Genomic DNA, 22,025 nt, shown 5'->3' with positions numbered 1-22,025 from the left:
ACTCTGCAATAACCACCAAGTGTGATGAACATGAATCAAATGGCTTCTTTAACTTGTTCATCATCTTCATTCTTCTCAACAAAGTTTCCTCTTCATTCTTCAACACCTCTAAAAAGAACAAGAAGAAGAAGCAACCACGATTTTCTAAGAATGGTGACTCGTTCCTGTCTCGATGATAGTTTCGCACTTCTCCGAGCAGCTCAATACACTGTATGTCTATAAAACTTGAATTCCCAGTTCTGCATCTTTCAAAGTTTGAAACTTTTCAATTTACTATGTGTGATCAATGTAGGTTTTTAATCCATGCAAATTCAGAATTAACTAGCTTTGTTATCATAATCCCTAGTTTCATGTTTTACTTAGTAATGTTTGTCAAAAATCCTTTCTCTTTTTGTTGGGTTGCTTGATAAACCACTATTTTATGGTTTATCTTGTGCTCAATTGAGTGGTTTTTATCAAGCCTTTGCCCACTTATTCATATGATTTGCATGGTTTTACGTTCTCCTTCCTGATTTTGTACTATGATTGAAAACATGCTTCTTTGCCTTTTATTTTCTTTTATTTAAATCCTCTATTGTTATCATTCGATGCCTTGATATGTGTGTTAAGTGATATCAGGGATTACAGGGCAGGAATGGCTTAGAGGATAGAAAGGAAGCATGCAAAAGTGGAAGGAATACAAGAAGTTGAAGGAATTGCAAAGCTGTCAGCCTGACCCTCTTGCACTAAAACAGTCATAACTTGAGCTACAAAGATCCAAATGACGTGATTTTAGTTGCGTTGGAAAGCTAACATCCGGGGCTTCGCAACGATATATAATTTGCCAAAGCTACCCCGAAGTTAAGCGATGCAAACGCGTGGATGACACATCCGCGTTGCATCTGCGAACTTCAATCCACGCAAACGCGTGGACGACGCCTCCGCGTCACTTTGCCGTGACCTGTACGGACCAGAAAGCGTTGGGAGTGACTTTTGGGCTGTTTTTGACCCAGTTTTCGACCCAGAAACACAGATTAAAGTCAGGGAACATGCAGAGACTCAAGGAAGGAATTCATATCAGATCATAATTCAATTTTATGTTTTAGATGTAGTTTTTAAAGAGAGAGGTTCTCTCCTCTCTCTTAGGATTTAGGATTAGGATTCCTTTTAAAGGATTTAGAATTTCAACTCTTCATCAGGTTCAATATTATTTTTACTTTATATTTCTCTTTTATTTTCGGATACTTTAATGCTTGTGTTACTTATGTTGCCTGTTTGGCTTATGAGCCATTCATGTTAGGATTTTCTTTATTTAATATAAATTGAGGTATTTTAGACTTATATGTTATGGATGCTTTGGCTTTATCCAAATTATTTTTATTCGAGTAGATTTTCTTCCCTTTTGGCCTTGGTTGATTAATTGGTAACTCTTGAGTTGTCAAACTCATTGTTGACTGAAAATTGGAATTCTTCAAGAATTAACTCGAGTTCCAATAACTCTAACCTTTTCCAAGGAAAGACTAGGACTTGAGGAACCAAACTTATTCCATCCACTTGACTTACCTTCATAGGTAGAAGTTAACTTAGTGGGAGAAAAATCCAATTCTCATCACAATTGATAAGGATAATTGGGATAGGACTTCCAGTTTTCATACCTTGCCAAGAGTTTTATTAGTTATTAATTTATTAATTCTTGCAATCTATTTCTCTTGCTTAAAACCTTTTTCAAACCCAAACACTATTTTTCCATAACCAATAATAAATCATACTTCCCTGCAATTCCTTGAGAAGACGACCCGAGTTTTGAATACTTCGGTTTATAAATTTATTGGGTTTTGTTACTTGTGACAACCAAAACGTTTGTACGAAGGGATTTTCTGTTGGTTTAGAATCTATACTCACGACGCGACTATATTTTTACAAAATTCTTTACTAGCAAAAATCCTAACGTCAAAATGGTGCCGTTGCCGGGGAATTGCAAACGTGTGTCTTATTATTGGTTATTGTAAATATTTCTCTTTTACTTGTTTATTTGTTTCTATTTTTCCCCCTTATTTCTAATAACTACTATGAATTCTCACCCCTCTCGCTTTGAGTTTGGTTCTACTTTTATTGCAAGGAATGGAAGCTATAACAGGACTATGCATTAAGGTCTAAGCAATCAAAGATGGATGGAGCCACGAGGATCTGATCACCCCTTTAGGCAACAACATCCTCCTATATATCATGGACAAAGACCATTTTATAATGCATACCAAGCTGATAGATATAGTGGACCGCCTTGTAGCTACCAACAAGCCCCACCCTATGCTCAGAGATCATCCTCTCAACATAACTTCGAACCACCACACTCACAAGCTTCTTTCCACCATTCACCACCATATGATCCTTATCTGCCCCAACGCCAATCCAATTACTCCCAAGAACCACCACCCCCCTATGCACCATGTCCATATCCATCAAGCCAAGAATCATAGGTTCACTTCGAAAAATTAGTAAACCAATTTAATGCAACCCTTCATCAACTGGAGCAAGCAATAAATCAATTATCTTCCAGACGTTCAGTCCCTCAACAGATTCCCATGGCTTCATGTGGAGAATCCAATGAAGAACGCAGCACAAAGAAGACGCTAGAAACTCCAGTGGACAGCATAGAGCATAACTTCGTACTGGAACAAGTAGAGAACGCTGTCATTGTAGAAGAAGAAGAGTTGGTTGAAGATTTAGGAGATGCCAAACCTGCACAGGAATCCAGAGTTGTGGAGAATTCCATCAAGAATGTTACAATTGACGCTAAAGAGGATGTTGCACAGCCTCCAATGCAGATATCTTATGAAAAACTGAACGGAGTAACCCAAGACGCATGTTTCCTTGATGATGATAGTCACCAGTCAAGTCCTCCTAGTGATGAACTTGCATCCGCGAGTGAATTCTTTGAGACAGAAGAATCTTCCCCAAGTGAATACAAAGATGATGCAGAGGTCGACTTTTCTCAACCTCCTAATTATGACTCCAGTGATGAGGAAGATATCGGTGACTTTGATCAAGACATGGTTGAAATTGAGAAAATTTGCAAGGAAGTGGAGGAATTCACTGAAGACCACAAGGGAGTGAAGCTTGCAGAACCACTGAAAACACTGATCCCAAGGCCATTACCACCCAACACAAACTTCAAGTGGGTACGATTCTTGACCTTTATCTTCAATTTTCCACTTGAATATGGTTTACTTGAAACAGATGGCTAGCTTATAGCTCTTTGCGGCTTCAAGAGCAAAAGGGAAATGACTCGCACTCAGAGCTGGTACGCAAGATTCAATGAGGCTTCGCACTTCAATTTGAGGTGCAAGGATTGGTGTCAAGCTCAATTGAAAGGATCTCGGAAGCTATTTGGTCACTGCAGTGAGAATTCAGACTACTCACCACCCGGCTGGAAAGATGTAGATCAAGACAAAGATAGGTGTAAAAGTAGAGTTTGGGATCCTGGAATCTATTCTACCATTCAACACTCCGGGAGTCTGCAAGCCTGTGTGAACTCACCTAAGGGCTTTACGTACCTTGTTTGGGACCCCGGAGGATGTTGGCATTCCAAACACTGGTGGAGATTTTTGGACGAATTCAAGCACAAGCCACCATAACAGGAAGCTCATCAAATGTCCAACTTAAGGACTTTAACTAAAAGTGCTAGGTAGGAGACAGCACACCATGGTATGATCGTTCCCTCTCTCTATTTTGCTCTGTTTTTGAATTTTGTTTGAACCTGAATCTTTGCATGACATTCACTGCATTTTGCATTTTGCATACTGCATAAAAAAAACGAAAAAAAAAACAAGAGAGCACGCGACGCGTCCGCGTCATAGGTGCCTTGGGAGGAAAACAAAATTGAACAGAGAGTCATGCGAAAGTGCGGCTGGAGGCGTTCCTTTGGCATAATTTGATCCACGCAACCGCGTCACTGACGCGTCCGCGTCATGTGGGAAAAAATGCCTCCCACGCGTCTGCGTCACCCACGCGAACGCGTGCCCTGTAAATCAACGTATAAGAGTGTATGGCCGAAAGTTGAGCTAGAATTGGGCTGGACTTATGCTAGCCGCAAAAGCCTTGCCACGCGCACGCATGCCCCACGCGTCCGCACCGTTTTCAAATTTAGGCCATCCACGCGATCGTGTCAACCACGCGATCGCGTCACCCAAAGATTTGGCAATATGCATTTCAAATAGAGAGTTGCGCGACCACGAGGCTGCCCTCGCGCTAATGGCACAAATCGATCCACGCGACCGCGTGGATGACGTGTCCGCGTCATTTCATAGAAAAACTATCCGCGCGAACGCGTCACTCACGCGTCCGTGTCACAAGCGCCGCATAACTTATCCTGATCAGTCAAATATCTTATCTTTTCTTTCCCAAATCTAAATCTTTTCTTTCCCTTCTTATTTCTTTCTTCCTTCCTTTCTTTTTCTTTCTTTTTTCTTTTAATTGGTGTTGGAAATTTATTTGGGTCATTATTTTGCTTGTGGATTGTTAAGAAATTACTTGACAATTATATATTATTTTTTTAAGGGTGCTTGCATGTTCAATTTAATACTTTCCATACCTTATTTAATATACATGCTTTGTGTTTGTGAAAAAGCCCGTATGGCATTGTGCATTCTTAATTATTCTATCCTTCTACTCTAATGCCTATTTTTCACAAAACCGTTTTCAATATTTTATTAATTAAATATAATTGTCAATATAAACGTTATTGTTAGTTTCTCACGACTAATAATACATGAAGGCTTTTAATGCTTTATTTACGCTACTCATGCCTTTGCCAGCATGCCAATAAACATCTTGCATTTAATTACCTCAATTTATCATGCCCTGTTTACATTGTTGTCCTAATTTCATGGAGTCACGACCATGTGTTAACGATATTCTTCTTTATTTTGGCATGATTATTACTCGTACTGCCTTCTCCTTTGCTCTATACCTTTGACTTCATGTCCCTTTCTCTTCTCCCTTTTCAGGATGGCCACCAGGAAGGGTAAAAAGAAAGACTCTACAATGAGCACTGGCTGAGGAACCACAACCCCCGCCCACCTGCACATCGTTGCATGCACCGAGGACGGTGCAATCTTTAAGTGTGGGGAGGTCGATACCGATCTCCATGGGTAAGTTAGTCCCTTCTCAACACTAATTTTTGTTTTTCATTGTTGCATTTGCATATTTGATTGCATATTTTCTTGATTTTGTGCATATTTTACCACTTGGTTGAAGTAACATTTTCTTTTTCAAGATAATTTTTATAGTATTCCACTAATTTGAATAAAACTTTTTGAAAAAACTTGTATGAAGAAATATTATTTTGGAACATGGTTTAGAGCTCGACACACAAAACTAGTGAGATTTTGAGCCTATTTAATTGGTTGCATCTTATCAACCAATATTTTATTTTTGGTGTGTGTTATTCTCTCTAAAATTGTAATCTTTGTCTTGCTTAATTCTATATTTCCACTGTTCGATGTATGCATGCACTTATATGATTGAGACCTTGTTTCACTAAGCTTACATACACATATGGCCTTACCCTTCCATTATCCTTTGCAAACCAATTTGAGCTTATTTTACCAATTTGTTCTTTACTTTAGCTCATTACTAACTCTAAGCAGAAAATAATAATGTCCTTAATTTGAATCTTTGATTAGTTTAGATTAGTAAACGTGCTCATGATTTAAGTGTGGGGAAGTTGGATTTGAAAATATTTGGTTTGAGTAATTGGGTGTTGTATATTTTAGTGAAAATGTGCAAAATAATAGTTGAGCACATATTATTGCATTCAATACTTTAATCATATGCATTGAGAAAAATAAAAGAAAAATAATAAAAAAAAGAAGAGAAAAATAAAAAGAAAAAAGTGAAAAAGAAAAGAAAAAAAAGCAAATAATAAAAGGGGACAAAATGCCCCAAAGTAAGTGTTGGTATCAATGCAATGTACTGAACTCAAATTTAGGATGCATGAATATGTGGAAAACACAGTTAATGGGAAGTTAGATCTTGTATTGTGATTATATGGATTGTTTTAAGTTAGGTGGGAAAAGTTTATGTTAATTAAGGATTCAAATTTTTGTCCACTTGGCCAAATACAATCCTACCTTGACCCTAACCCCATTACAACCTTTAAAAGACCTCTTGATTTGTGTATTGGTGCATTAAATTTTTGTTGATTGTTAGATGAAGAGCAAGCTATAGAAAGCAAGATTAGTAGAGAATTGAGAGAATTGACCCTAGACACTTGAGAGTTTGAATGATATACACTACCAGTAAGGGTTCAGTGCTTAATTCTATGTTCCCTGCTTTCATGAGCTATCTTCTTCTTGAAAGTTATTTGTATTGTATTTTGTGATTTGAATTAGTGAAATCCAGTTCATATTTATTCTTGAAGGATTTATTTACTTTTTCACCAAGTAGATAGAATCATTTTAGCATGTAGTTGCATTCACATTCATAGGTTGCATTGCATGAGTCCTGTTTTTCCTTACTCATTTATTTTGTCTCTTTGAGCTTAGCATGAAAACATGCTAATGATTAAGTGTGGGGAGGTTGATAAACCACTATTTTATGGTTTTTATTGTATTTAATTGAGTGGTTTTATCAAGCTTTTCACCTACTTATTCATATGATTTGCATGATTTTACAATTCCGTCCTAGTTTAGTTCTATGATTGAAAATATGCTTCCTTGGTCTTAATTTAGATAATCTTAATCATCTCTTATTACCATTCGATGCCTTGATCTGTGTGTTAAGTGTTTCAGGCTTCATAAGGGCAGGAATGGCTTAGAGAATGAAGAGGAAGTGTGCAAAAATAGAAGGAACACAAGGAATTGAGGAGATGACCAGCGAGAAGTCACGCGGTCGCATGGTTCACGCGACTGCACGAAATGGAAGAAATCAGAGTGACGCGTTCGCGTGCCTGACACGACCGCGTGGACTGGAAGCTGCACGAATGACACGAATGTGTGGATGACGCGCACGCGTGGTACGAAAAATGTTGAGTGACACGATCGCGTGGACGACGCGGCCGCGTGACGTGCGCGATCTGCAGAATTACAAAAGTCGCTGGCAGAGTTTCTAGGCCGCATTTCAACCCAGTTTTCGGCCCAGAAACACAGATTAAAGTCAGGGAACATGCAGAAACTCAAAGGAGGGAATTCATATCAGATCATAATTCAATTTTAGGTTTTAGATGTAGTTTTTAGAGAGAGAGGTTCTCTCCTCTCTCTCTTAGGATTTAGGATTAGGATTCCTCTTAAAGGATTTAGATTTCGACTCTTCATCAGGTTCAATATTCCTTTTACTTTATATTTCTCTTTTACTTCCAGATGCTTTAATGCTTGTATTACTTATGTTGCCTATTTGGCTTATGAACTTTTCATGTTAGGATTTTCTTAATTAATATAATTTGAGGTATTTCAGACTTATGATTGTTTTCTCTAATTTATGTTATTGATGCTTGGGATCTATCCAAATTATTTTCATTCAAGTAGATTTTATTCCCTTTTGGCTTTGGTTGATTAATTGGTAACTCTTGAGTTGTCAAACTCAGCAGTGGTTGAAATTGGCAGATTCTAATTGATCTAGATCGCTCTAAAGCTAGTCTTCCCACAGGGATTGACTAGGACTTGAGGATCAAACTAATTAGTCCACTTGACTTTCCTTTGCTTTAGTAAAGGTTAACTAAGTAGGATTAAAACCCAATTCTCATCACACCTGATAAGGATAACTAGGATAGGACTTCCAATTTCTCATATCTTGCCAAGAGTTTATTTTATAGTCATTTATTTATTTTTCTTGTCAATTAAATTACTTGTTCAACCCTTTTTAAAACCCCAAAATATACCTTTGCATAACCAATAATAAGAACATACCTCCCTGCAATTCCTTGAGAAGACGACCCGATGTTTGAATACTTCGGTTTATAAATTTATTGGGTTTTGTTACTTGTGACAACCTAAACGTTTGTACGAAGGGATTTTTTGTTGGTTTAGAATCTATACTCACAACGCGACTGTATTTTTATAAAATTCTTTACTAGCAAAAATCCTAACGTCAAAATGGTGCCGTTGCATTACATTCTGCATACTGCATTCTACATTTTTGCATATATTTAAAAAAATAATTTCGCACGCGACGCGACAGCGTCGCCGACGCGTCCGCGTCATATGTGCGTTTGGAAAAAAAGAAATGTGAATAGAGAGTCACGCGAGAGCGTGGCTGGAGGCATGCCTTTGGCACAATTTGACCGATGCGACCACGTCACTGACGTGTCCGCGTCATGTGGGAAAAATGCCTCCCATGCATTCGCGTCACCCACGCAAACGCGTGCCTCCAAATCAACATAAAAAGGGTGTATGGCCGAAAGTTGAGCTAGAATTGGGCTGGACTCGTGTTAGAAGCACAAGCCTTGCCACGCGTCCGCGCCGTTTTCAAATTTAGGCCATCCACGCGATCGCGTCAACCACGTGACCGCGTCACCCCAGATTTTTGGCAAAAATGCATTTAAACAGAGAGTTGTGCGTACGCGAGGCTACTCTCACGCCACTAGCACAAATCGAGTCACGCGTTCGCGTGCCCCATGCGTCCGCGTCACTTGAATTTATCACACCCCACGCGTCCGCGTGCACCACGCGTCCGCGTCATATGCGACACACAGCTTATCCAGACCAGCGCCAATTATCTTATCTTTTCCTTTCTAATCCTAATTTCTTCTATCTTTTCTTCTTTCTTCCTCATTTCTTACTTTCTTTTTCTTTTCTATTGGTGTTAAATTTTCTTATTCAACTGTTGTATCTTTTCTGGTATTATCTTGGTGCTTAGTGACTTGTTTTATTCTTGTTAGGTAATATTAATTAAATCAATGCCTATCTTTTATACCTGTATTACTTTTGCATTGACATGAATTTATATTATCTCTCTTTACCCACTCTCTTCCCTATTGTTGCAATTTTTGCACTCTTGATATGCCATTTGCTTCCACTATTTTCTCCTTTATATGTTGTAGCTACCATGTAATTGAGACCTTTATTATTTGGCATTAACACCCATATTTCATTTATGTTCTTATCTTTACTTATGGGTTACTTTCCTTCTTTTTCTCTTCTTTCAGGATGGCCACCGAGGAAGGGAAAGGGAAAGCTTCTAAATGGGGAGACAAACAAGTTAATCTGCACAATCTATAGCGAAAGGCATCAGTTAGAGTAGCCCGTCCACTTATACATCTTAGCATGCACCGAGGACGGTGCAATCTTTAAGTGTGGGGAGGTCGATACCGATCTCCATGGGTTAGTTATTTTCTGACTCAATACCAATGTTTAAACTTCTCTGTAGTTAGTTCTTGCATTTGCATGTTTGATTGCATTATAGTTAGATTTTTGTGCATATTTTACCACCACTTGGTTGAAGTAATAAATTTCTTTTCAAGACGTTATTTTATAATATTTCACTAATTTAAATTAAAAATTAAAATTTTCTATGTGTTAAATTTGTTTGAAAAGTTGTATTTGGAACATGGTTTTTGAGCCAAAGAACACACAACCTGTGAGATTTGAGCTTATTTACATGGTTACATCATTTAACCATAAATTTTTATTCTTGTGTGTTTTCTTCTCTATGATTGCAATCGTTGCTTTGTGCCATTCTATATGTCCATTATTTAGTGTATGTACATGCTTGCATATGATTGAGGCCATATTTGATTATTAACTCACTTATCCCAAATAAAGCCTACCATTTTATGTCACCCTTGTTAGCCACCTTGATCTTTTTACTCCCCTTTTGTTTTATAACCACATTACTAGCCTTAAGCAGAAAAACAAAATAAAAATCCCAAGTTGAATTCTTGGTTAGCTTAAGATAGATATTGTGTATAATTTAAGTGTAGGAAATTTTATGGGAACATGGGATGATAGAAAAAGTAGGGAATTGAATTGAATAAGTTATTTGAAAATTTGGGAAGCATGCTCATGTGAAATCAAAATAATTAAATTACCATGTGCATTGATAAGAAAATAAAAAAAAATAAAAAAAATTATTAAGTAATTAAATAAGGAGATACAAAAAAAATATATTACCCCAAATGCAAAATAAAAAGAATCAATGCACATGGGACAAAACTCAAAAACAAGTTTGATACATGAGCGTGTAATACAAAAGTGGAAAAAATTTGGGTAGCTAGGTAAAGCATTTTAAATTATATAAAGTGTGTATGTTAGGAGAGATCTTAGACTAATCAAGGATTCACTTTGTTAGCTCACTTAGCCTTATACATATATCCTCACCTTTACCTTAGCCCCATTACAACCTTGAAAAGACCTCATGATGTTTGCATTGGTACATTGAATATTTGTTGATTGGTTAGATGAAGAACAAAGTTTAGAAAGCATGATTAGAGAAGAATAGAGTGATTACCCTATACACTAGAGAGACTAGAGTGAGACATACACTACCAGTGAGGGTTCAATGCTTGATTCTATGTTCCCTGCTTTCGTGAGCTATTTTCTTACAAGTTTACTTGTTTTCACTGTATGATCTGAATTAGTGAAATTTGAATTATTTTTGTCTTAGAGAACTTATTTACTTTTAACCAAGTAGGTAGAAACATTTTGCATATAGTTGCATTCATATAGATAGGTTGCATTTCATACATCCTACCATTCTGTCTTCACTCCTTTATAGCTTCTCTTGAGCTTAGTGGTGGACGAAATTGTTCATCAAAGTTGGACTCTTTGTACTTGTATGAAATTTATCATAATGGCTCTTTGCTATGTATGGACACAACTCCGTTCAACTAACCAGCAAGTGTACTAGGTCGTCCAAGTAATAAACCTTACGTGAGTAAGGGTCGATCCCACAGAGATTGTTGGTATGAAGCAAGCTATGGTCATCTTGTAAATCTCAGTCAGACGGATTTAACCAATTGATTATGGATTTTCTAAAATAAATAATAAATAATAAACTTAAAATAAAGATAAATTTATTCATGTATTTCCATGGTAGGAATTTCAGATAGGCGTATGGAGATGCTGTGCTCCTTCTGAATCTCTGCTTTCCTACTTCTTCCTTCCAGTTTTCTTTCATTCCTTCCTATGGCAAGCTGTATGTAGGGCATCACCATTGTCAATGGCTACATCACATCCTCTCAGTGAAAAAGGTCCAAATGCTCTGTCACAGCACGGCTAATCATCTGTCGGTTCTCAATCAGGTTGGAATAGAATCCCTTGATTCTTTTGCATCTGTCACTAACGCCCAGCCTTCAGGAGTTTGAAGCTCGTCACAGTCATTCAATTTCGGAATCCTACTCGGAATACCACAGACAAGGTTAGACTTTCCGGATTCCCATGAATGTCGCCATCAATTCTAGCTTATACCACAAAGATTCTGATTAAGGAATCCAAGAGATATGCGCCCGGCCTAAGGTAGAACGGAAGTGGTTGTCAATCACGCGCATTCATAGGTGAGAATGATGATGAGTGTCACGGATCATCACATTCATCAAGTTGAAGTGCAACGAATATCTTAGAACAGGAATAAATGAAATTTAAAGGAAAACAGTAGTAATTGTATTAAAACTTGAGGTACAGCAGAGCTCCACACCCTTAATCTATGGTGTGTAGAAACTCCACCGTTGAAAATACATAAGTGAAAGGTTCAGGCATGGCCGAGAGGCCAGCCCCCTGAATGATCAAAAGACCGAATGGCCAAAAGATGACTAATACAATAGTAAATAGTCCTATTTATAATAAACTAGCCACTAGGGTTTACAGGAGTAAGTAATTGATGTATTAATCCACTTCCGGGGCCCACTTGGTGTATGTTTGGGCTGAGCTTGATCTATCCACGAGCTGAGGCTTCTTTTGGAGTTGAACGCCAAGTTGTAACGTGTTTTGGGCGTTCAACTCCGGGTCGTGACGTGTTTCTGGCGTTTGACTCCAGACAGCAACATGGAACTGGCGTTGAGTGCCAGTTTACGTCATCAATTCCCGAATAAAGTATAAACTATTATATATTGCTGGAAAGATCTAGATGTCTACTTTCCAACGCTGTTGCGAGCGCGCCATTTGGAGTTCTGTAGCTCTAGAAAATCCATTTCAAGTGCAGGGAGGTCAGATTCCAACAGCATCAGCAGTCCTTTGTCAGCCTCCTTCTCAGAGTTTTGCTCAGGTCCCTCAATTTCAGCCAGAAATTACCTGAATCATAGAAAAACACACAAACTCATAGTAAAGTCCAGAAATGTGAATTTAACATAAAAACTAATGAAAACATCCCTAAAAGTAGCTTGTACTTACTAAAAACTACCTAAAAACAATGCCAAAAAGCGTATAAATTATCTGCTCATCACAACACCAAACTTAAATTGTTGCTTGTCCCCAAGCAACTGAAAATCAAATAGGATAAAAAGAAGAGAATATACTATCAATCTCAGAATATCAATGAATATTAATTCTAATTAGATGAACGGGACTTGTATCTTTTTGCTTCTGAACAGTTTTGGCATCTCACTTTTTCCTTTGAAGTTTAGAATGATTGGCTTCTCTAGGAACTTAGAATTTCGGATAGTGTTATTGACTTTCCTAGTTAAGTATGTTGATTCTTGAACACAGCTACTTATGAGTCTTGGTCGTGGCCCTAAGCACTTTGTTTTCCAGTATTACCACCAGATACATAAATGCCACAGACACATGACTGGGTGAACCTTTTCAGATTGTGACTCAGCTTTGCTAGAGGTCCCAGTTAGAGGTGTCCAGAGCTCTTAAGCACACTCTTTTTTGCTTTGGATCACGACTTTAACCACTCAGTCTCAAGCTTTTTACTTGGACCTTCATGACACAAGCACATAGTTAGGGACAGCTTGATTTAGCCGCTTAGGCTTGGATTTTATTTCCTTGGGCCCTCCTATCCATTGATGCTCAAAGCCTTGGATCCTTTTTACCCTTGCCTTTTGGTTTTAAGGGCTATTGGCTTTTTCTGCTTGCTTTTTCTTTTTCTTTCTTATTTTTTTCGCCATTTTTTTCGCAAGCCTTTGATTTTTCACTGCTTTTTCTTGCTTCAAGAATCAATTTTATGATTTTTCAGATCATCAATAACATTTTTCTTTGTTCATCATTCTTTCAAGAGCCAACAATTTTAACATTCATAAACAACAAGATCAAAATTATGCACTGTTCAAGCATTCATTCAGAAAACAAAAAGTTTTGTCACCACATCAATATAATTAAATTAAATTCAAGGATAAATTTAAAACTCATGTACTTCTTGTTCTTTTGAATTAAAAAATTTTTCATTTAAGAGAGGTGAAGGATTAATAGAATTATTCATAACTTTAAGATATAGTTACTAACTACTAATGATCATGAAGTAGAGACACAAAACAAAGATAAACATGTAACATAAAAATCGAAAAACAGAAAAATATAAGAACAAGGAATGAGTCCACCTTAGTGAGGGTGGCACCTTTTTGAAGGACCAATGGTGCTTTTTGAGCTCCTCTATGTCTCTTCCTTGCTTCTGTTGCATGATCCCTAGTGATTTTAGTGCTCCTATCCTTAGTTGCTCGCAATAGTTGTGTGGAGGACCATTTATCCCCTGAGGTATCTCAGGGATCTCTTGATTTGCAGTCAAATATTCTACCACTGAGCTATAAACCCTTTAGATGAGTCTTTCCATCTCCCATGACTCAGAGGTGGAAGCTTTTGTCTTTTTCCTTGTTCCTGCTCATATAGGGAAGAAGAGAACAAGAAAAGAAAGAGGAATCCTCTATGTCACAGTATAGAGATTCCTTTATGTTAGTAGAAGAAGAAAGGGAAGAAGAGTGAAGAAGAATGGGTAAGGATAGAGGTGGTGATTTGAGATAAAGAAAAGTGAAGAGAAGTGTTAGTAAATAAATAAATAAATAGAAGAAGAGGAGAGATAGAAAATTTTTGAAAATAATTTTGAAAAAGTGGTTAGTGATTTTCGAAAATTAAAGATAATATATAATTAAAATTAAAATTTAAAACAATTAAAAAGAATTTTTGAAAAAGAGATGAGATATTTTCGAAAATTAGAGAGGGATAGGTAGTTAGTTGGTTTTGAAAAAGATAAGAAGCAAACAAAAAGTCAAATAGTTAGTTGAAAAAGATATTAAAGTCAAATTTGAAAAAGATAAGAAGATAAGTTAGATAAGATATTTTGAAATCAAATTTTGAAAAAGATAAAATTTTGAAAAAGATAAGATAAAAAGATAAGATAACTAAATAAGATAAAAAGATAAGATTTTTAAGAAAAAGATATTTTGAAAAAGATTTAATTTTTAAAATTAAAATTAATTACTTAACTAACAACAAACTAAAAGATAAGATTCTAGAATTTTAAAGATTGAACCTTTCTTAACAAGAAAGTAGCAAACTTCAAATTTTTAAATCAATTACATTAGATGTTAGTGTAATTTCGAAAATTTAATATAAAGATAAGAAATAGATTTTGAAAATAATTTGAAAAATATTTTTGAAAATTTTCGAAAAACAAAGATAAAATTGAAAAGATATGATTTTTGAAAAAGATTGTGAAAAGATAAGATTTTTAAAATTGAAAATTTGACTTGACTTGTAAGAAACAACTAATTTTAAAATTTTTTTGACTAAGTCAACTCAAATTTTCGAAAATTTGAAGAAAAATAAGGAAAATATATTTTTTTATTTTTGAATTTTTAATGATGAGAGAGAAAAACACAAAAATGACCCAAAACATGAAAATTTTGGATCAAAACACATGATGCATGCAAGATCACTATGAATGTCAAGATGAACACCAAAAACACTTTGAAGATCATGATGAACATCAAGAACATATTTTTGAAAAAAACATTTTGATGCAAAGAAAACATGCAAGACACCAAACTTAGAAATATTTAATGCATGGACTCTAACAAACGAAAAATGCATATGAAAAACAACAAAAGATACAAAACAAGAAAACATCAAGATCAAACAAGAAGACTTACCAAGAACAACTTGAAGATCATGAAGAACACTATGAATACATGAATTTTTCGAAAAATGCAAGAAAAATTTTTAAAGCATGCAATTGACACCAAACTTAAAAATTGACTCAAGACTCAAACAAGAAACGCAAAATATTTTTGATTTTTATGATTTTCTAATTTTTTTTGTATTTTTATTTTATTTTTTCGAAAATATTCTTTTAGAAAAACGAAAATAAAAGAAAAATTTTGAAAACTTTTTGAAAAGAAAATAAAAAGAAAATTACCTAATCTGAGCAACAAGATGAACCGTCAGTTGTCCATACTCGAACAATCCCCGGCAACGGCGCCAAAAACTTGGTGGACGAAATTGTGATCATCAAAGTTGGACTCTTTGTACTTGTATGAAATTTATCATAATGGCTCTTTGCTATGTATGGACACAACTCCGTTCAACTAACCAGCAAGTGTACCGGGTCGTCCAAGTAATAAACCTTACGTGAGTAAGGGTCGATCCCACAGAGATTGTTGGTATGAAGCAAGCTATGGTCATCTTGTAAATCTCAGTCAGGCGGATTTAACCAATTGATTATGGATTTTCTAAAATAAATAATAAATAATAAACTTAAAATAAAGATAAATTTACTCATGTATTTCCATGGTAGGAATTTCAGATAGGCGTATGGAGATGCTGTGCTCCTTCTGAATCTCTACTTTCCTACTTCTTCCTTCCAGTTTTCTTTCATTCCTTCCTATGGCAAGCTGTATGTAGGGCATCACCATTGTCAATGGCTACATCCCATCCTCTCAGTGAAAAAGGTCCAAATGCTCTGTCACAGCACGGCTAATCATCTGTCGGTTCTCAATCAGGTTGGAATAGAATCCCTTGATTCTTTTGCATCTGTCACTAATGCCCAGCCTTCAGGAGTTTGAAGCTCGTCACAGTCATTCAATTCCGGAATCCTACTCGGAATACCACAGACAAGGTTAGACTTTCCGGATTCCCATGAATGCCACCATCAATTCTAGCTTATACCACGAAGATTCTGATTAAGGAATCCAAGAGATATGCGCCTGGCCTAAGGTAGAACGGAAGTGGTTGTCAATCACGCGCGTTCATAGGTGAGAATGATGATGAGTGTCACGGATCATCACATTCATCAAGTTGAAGTGCAACGAATATCTTAGAACAGGAATAAATGAAATTTAAAGGAAAACAGTAGTAATTGTATTAAAACTTGAGGTACAGCAGAGCTCCACACCCTTAATCTATGGTGTGTAAAAACTCCACCGTTGAAAATACATAAGTGAAAGGTTCAGGCATGGCCGAGAGGCCAGCCCCCTGAATGATCAAAAGACTGAATGGCCAAAAGATGACTAATACAATAGTAAATAGTCCTATTTATAATAAACTAGCCACTAGGGTTTACAAGAGTAAGTAATTGATGCATTAATCCACTTCCGGGGCCCACTTGGTGTATGTTTGGGCTGAACTTGATCTATCCACGAGCTGAGACTTCTTTTGGAGTTGAACGCCAAGTTGTAACGTGTTTTGGGCGTTCAACTCCGGGTCGTGACGTGTTTCTGGCGTTTGACTCCAGACAACAACATGGAACTGACGTTGAACGCCAGTTTACGTCGTCAATTCCCGAATAAAGTATGGACTATTATATATTTCTGGAAAGTTCGGGATGTCTACTTTCCAACGCCATTGCGAGCGCGCCATTTGGAGTTCTGTAGCTCTAGAAAATTCATTTCGAGTGCAGGGAGGTAAGATTCCAACAGCATCAGCAGTCCTTTGTCAGCCTCCTTCTCAGAGTTTTGCTCAGGTCCCTCAATTTCAGCCAGAAATTACCTGAAATCATAGAAAAACACACAAACTCATAGTAAAGTTCAGAAATGTGAATTTAACATAAAAACTAATGAAAATATCCCTAAAATTAGCTTGTACTTACTAAAAACTACCTAAAAACAATGCCAAAAAGTGTATAAATTATCCACTCATCACTTAGCATGAGGACATGCTAATGTTTAAGTGTGGGGAGGTTGATAAACCACTATTTTATGGTTTATCTTGTGCTCAATTGAGTGGTTTTTATCAAGCCTTTGCCCACTTATTCATATGATTTGCATGGTTTTACATTCTCCTTTCTGATTTTGTGCTATGATTGAAAATATGCTTCTTTGCCTTTCATTTTCTTTTATTTAAATCCTCTCTTGTTATCATTAGATGCCTTGATATGTGTGTTAAGTGATTTCAGGGATTACAGGGCAGGAATGGCTTAGAGGATGGAAAGGAAGCATGCAAAAGTGGAAGGAATACAAGAAGTTGAAGGAACTGCATAGCTGTCAGCCTGACCCTCTCGCACTAAAACAGTCATAACTTGAGCTACAGAGATCCAAATGATGCAGTTCAAGTTGCGTTGGAAAGCTAACATCCAGGGCTTCGCAACTATATGTAATTTACCATAGCTGCCCCGAAGTTAAGCGACGCGAATGCGTGGATGACGTGTCCGCGTTGCATCTGCGAGCTTCAATCCACGCAAACGCGTGGACGACACCTCCGCGTCACTTTGCCGCGACCTGTACGGACCAGAAAGCGCTGGGAGTGACTTCTGGGCTATTTTTGACCCAATTTTTGGCTCAGAAACACAGATTAAAGTCAGGAAACATGTAGAGACTCAAGGAAGGAATTCATATCAGATCATAATTCAATTTTAGGTTTAGATGTAGTTTTTAGAGAGAGAGAGGTTCTCTCCTCTCTCTTAGGATTTAGGATTAGGATTCCTCTTAAAGGATTTAGGATTTCAACTCTTCATCAGGTTCAATATTCCTTTTACTTTATATTTCTCTTTTATTTTCAGATACTTTAATGCTTGTGTTACTTATGTTGCCTATTTGGCTTTTGAGCCATTCATGTTAGGATTTTCTTTATTTAATATAAATTGAGGTATTTCAGACTTATATGTTATGGATACTTTGGCTTTATCCAAATTATTTTCATTCGAGTAGATTTTCTTCCCTTTTGGCCTTGGTTGATTAATTGGTAACTCTTGAGTTGTCAAACTCATTGTTGATTAAAAATTGGAATTCTTCAAGAATTAACTCGAGTTCCAATAACTCTAGCCTTTTCCGAGGAAAGACTAGGACCTGAGGAACCAAACTTATTCTATCCACTTGACTTACCTTCATAGTTAGAGGTTAACTTAGTGGGAGAAAAATACAATTCTCATCACAATTGATAAGGATAACTGGGATAGGACTTCCAGTTTTCATACCTTGCCAAGAGTTCTATTAGTTATTAATTTATTAATTCTTGCAATCTATTTCTCTTGCTTAAAACCTTTTTCAAACCCAAACATTGTTTTTCCATAACCAATAATAAATCATACTTCCCTGCAATTCCTTGAGAAGACAACCCGAGGTTTGTATACTTTGGTTTATAAATTTATTGGGTTTTGTTACTTGTGACAACCAAAATGTTTGTACGAAGGGATTTTCTGTTGGTTTAGAATCTATACTCACAACGCGACTATATTTTTACAAAATTCTTTACTAGCAAAAATTCTAACGTCATTGCTTTCTGTGAATTAGTTAATACAGTATTGCATTCTTGTTGTTGATGCCTAGTGTTGTAATGTATGCAGCTCTTTGTTGTCCAGATTTGAGGGTTACTAGGCTTATGTTGGGATTAAAACTCCTTTTTTATGCATAGTGATTTTCCATATTGTTGGAAGATGAATGATTTTGTAGATATGCTGTTTGATAGGTAGACACATATGTGAAAAGTGGAATGTTTGTAGGATTGGGGTCTGGTCATGCTTCTGGTATGGCAATTCAGCATTTGGGTCGCCAACTTCGTACCGGTAATTTGAAGGACATAGTAGGGATTCCCATGTGAGTTCTTCCTCTTTGGCACTTTACATTTCTTCTTCCCTTCCTTTTTTATATTATTAGTCATTACTATGTTGTTTTAATGATGTTAGCTATTTGAATTAGCCATATTCTGAATTTTGGTCACTTTCTGCAATGGAAATATCTTTATACAATGGGAATTTCAATCAAACCAATGAACTGTTGAACCTTAATGCATCGGTTGTTCCAAGTCTATTGCAAGTGCAAGTGAGGCAGCAAAGTTTGGGATACCATTAGATACCTACTAAGATAGTAGTCAAGTGTGCATAAAAATAATTAGCTTCTACATTTTCCTTTAATGTTGAGTATTTCTTGTTTTAGAGGATCTTGGTTGCCTGAAACATGAATTTAAGTAAAAGGTGGAAATGTGTAAAGTAAAGTGGTTTTTTTCTTCTTTTCATTCTATTCCTCTAATACTTGAAATCTTAGTTCAGAATCATTAGCAACTGCTCCATTGTAGATTGATTTTGCCTTTGATGATGCTGATGCTATAGAAGAAGGGACACTTGTTGCTATCATTGGGCAAAGCAGACTTGACATCTTCTGAATTTAAGTGTGATCAGGATGAGTGATTCAGACTTGACATCTCTTGCACTTGGATTGGTCTTACTACAGTTGGATTAAATTTGAATTCATCTGAAAATCTACACAAGACGTTTGGGTCTCCATGGTCCGATGAACCTGCAAAGGGTGATCCAGAGTTTAATGTGCCATAATGTTATTACGCGAAGCAACCCCCTGCTTTACATGTGAGGTTTTTTAATTATGCCATAGAATCGATTTCTTTATTTGAAAATCCTTCATTAGGCTTACTGCTTGTTGCATGATGCAGCATGGTTACCTTTCAAAGTTTCCGGTGGAAACATTGTTTTACATATTCTACAGGTTTTCAATTACATCTTACTTGATTTCTAATTGGCTTGCTTAGTATTATAATTAACTAGTTTTTTTCCTTGGTTGCAGCATGCCCAAAGACTAAGCACAATTATATGCTGCAAATTAAATGAGCTGTATGCACATACCCTCTAATTCATCCTTTTTTTGTTATTTATATTTTATTTTTCTGTGGTTAGGGCTTATTTCCAAATTATGTCAGGATTGTTGCAATTTGGGAGCAATTAATGGTTAAATCAGTCAATACTTGGTAACCTTTCTTTGTTTATCAATCACAGATTTTAAGTATTCTTACAACAAAACTTGTATTGGCAGGAACTCCTAAATTAAAATCTAAATTGTTTTCCTCTGATTAATAATTTCTAACAAGGTAGGTGATTGTTGCTTTCAGGCACAATAGAGGATGGTATTATCACAAAGACAATCGTTTCTAGTTTATAAGAGTTCCCAACATGGAGCCGCTTGTTAGAACGAACACATACGAGAGAGGATCTTATCTCTGTTTCGATCCAAACACATTTGAAACTGTTCGCAAGGTTAGCTTTATACATAATAGTATTCGTAGTGTTCTTAAAATGATATCTCGTGGTCCAACGTTTATTGTTTTCCTTTTATCCCTGATCCTATTTTAGGCCTCTAATAAAAAAATCCTTGCAGGATAACTTTGTTCTACATTATGAAATGTTGGAAAAGAGACCGCCTCTACCACAGCATCGAGTAGGAATCAGAACCTTTATTGTAGAGTTTCAATTGTAAATTTTTATTTTGGATTTTAATTCCTCAAATGTCATTAGCATTAGTATTCCTTTAGTTTGGGCTTTCTCGTACTATATGTTGCTTGAGTGATCCAAGCATTTCTTCTTTAACTGCCCTAATTTGAACAAAAGAATTATGATACGTAGATATTTCGATAACCTAGTTATCTGATGGATTTTGTCTGCCCCCTAGCTCCAATGCACAAAAAAGATAGGCACCTTTGTCAATATTTGATATGGTTCCTAGGAATTATGCGTCAGAGTTAACACCCAACTGAATAATGATTTAATTAATCTTAACCTGTTATCTCAATCTGAGAGGCCAAAAACTAATCTGTTACAAATCAAGGTTTCATTTAAGAGTTTGTTTTTGGCCAACGACTTGTACGCACAAGGCAGTAGTTGATTATAAGATTATTTAATTTTGCAAATTTACACTCCCATTGCATGACATCATTTTGCCCTTTCCTCTGTTCTACTGTAGTTGGGTTTACTTCATACTCATCGGACTGGTAAAAGTATATTTATTTCATTTCGGATTATATAGTTCTTTCGGCTTTCATATTAAAACAATTAGAATGTTGCTTGATATTTTAAGTGATCTAATCCATAATTATCTTGGTATAATAACAAATGGTTATGAAAAATTGTCTTTAGGTTCCAAATTCTTTGGTAGCATCATTGAGGCTTTGGCTAAACATATTTGTTAAGCAGAATATGATTATTATACTTTAGTCTTTACTCTTTAAGCACACTTTTAAATATTATTGACTAATTATTGGATAAAAACAATAAATCGTGTTGATCCTGTAACATTGCTCCAAACATTTTTCACTTATTTTTCTTTCATTAGAATTAGAATTTATAATATTCAAATCAACATAATGTTGGCCAAGTTCAGCACCACTAATATCTATGACAACCAAGTCTTAAAACAATTTTTTTCAAGAAATAACCAGCAAACATTCATGTTTCTAGTGCTTTACACTTAATTAAAATGAGGAAATTAAATATCAAAGCACGTAAAAAGAAAGACATTATCATCACAACAAAATGTCAGACACTAAACCTCAATCCGAGGAGGTGGAATGCATAAACCAATAGTTTAAAACATTAAAAATTCTCTCCAACTTTCTGCCTGTTGAAATTAGCATCTATTGCCTGAATTGAAATCAGTATGAATACCCCCCCACCCCCGCAAACAACAAACTCAAAAAAGTTGAATCAACATTTGAAAAACGTTTAGCATCCCTGGCCAAGAGTGCCAAAGAATTTCGAAGCTAAGACAATTCTTCTGCAAGAAAGAAACCAGGCAACATCTACCTCAGTTTAAGGAAAACACACACAAGATTAAATAAAACTAATATAGATGCCTATAATTTCTATATCTATTTATATTGAAACCTAACACAATAGACATTTTGAATTCCATCTTGCCTCAAAGAGAAACACAATGTTCAAAACATACATCACGAGAGAGGCAATGGCTT

At 36.1% G+C, this 22,025-nt stretch overlaps 1 protein-coding gene across 1 annotated transcript; it reads left to right on the top strand.

The window, feature by feature from the left end:
- Positions 1 to 150: 150 nt before the first annotated feature.
- LOC112701484 (probable ribose-5-phosphate isomerase 4, chloroplastic) lies at positions 151 to 19,433 on the top strand. Its single transcript, XM_025752232.1, has 4 exons — positions 151 to 210; positions 18,741 to 18,854; positions 18,971 to 19,093; positions 19,347 to 19,433. Exons 1-4 carry the CDS (start codon positions 151 to 153, stop codon positions 19,431 to 19,433), a joined length of 384 nt encoding a protein of 127 aa, XP_025608017.1.
- Positions 19,434 to 22,025: the final 2,592 nt, after the last annotated feature.

This window comes from Arachis hypogaea, chromosome 7 (assembly GCF_003086295.3).
Source record: "Arachis hypogaea cultivar Tifrunner chromosome 7, arahy.Tifrunner.gnm2.J5K5, whole genome shotgun sequence".
Taxonomy (NCBI): Eukaryota; Viridiplantae; Streptophyta; class Magnoliopsida; order Fabales; family Fabaceae; genus Arachis; species Arachis hypogaea.
The sequence above is the reverse complement of the archived record's forward strand: the minus strand, read 5'-3'. Positions and strand labels throughout refer to the sequence as shown.

Bases quoted from the DNA above. Each gene is read 5' to 3' on its own strand.
- LOC112701484 (XM_025752232.1), top strand. From the start codon at position 151: ATGGTGACTCGTTCCTGTCTCGATGATAGTTTCGCACTTCTCCGAGCA. The intron at 211-18,740 runs GTATGTCTATAA...GCTGTTTGATAG, and splicing joins TCCGAGCAGCTCAATACACT to GTAGACACATATGTGAAAAG. The intron at 19,094-19,346 runs GTGAGGCAGCAA...GCTCCATTGTAG, and splicing joins CAAGTCTATTGCAAGTGCAA to ATTGATTTTGCCTTTGATGA.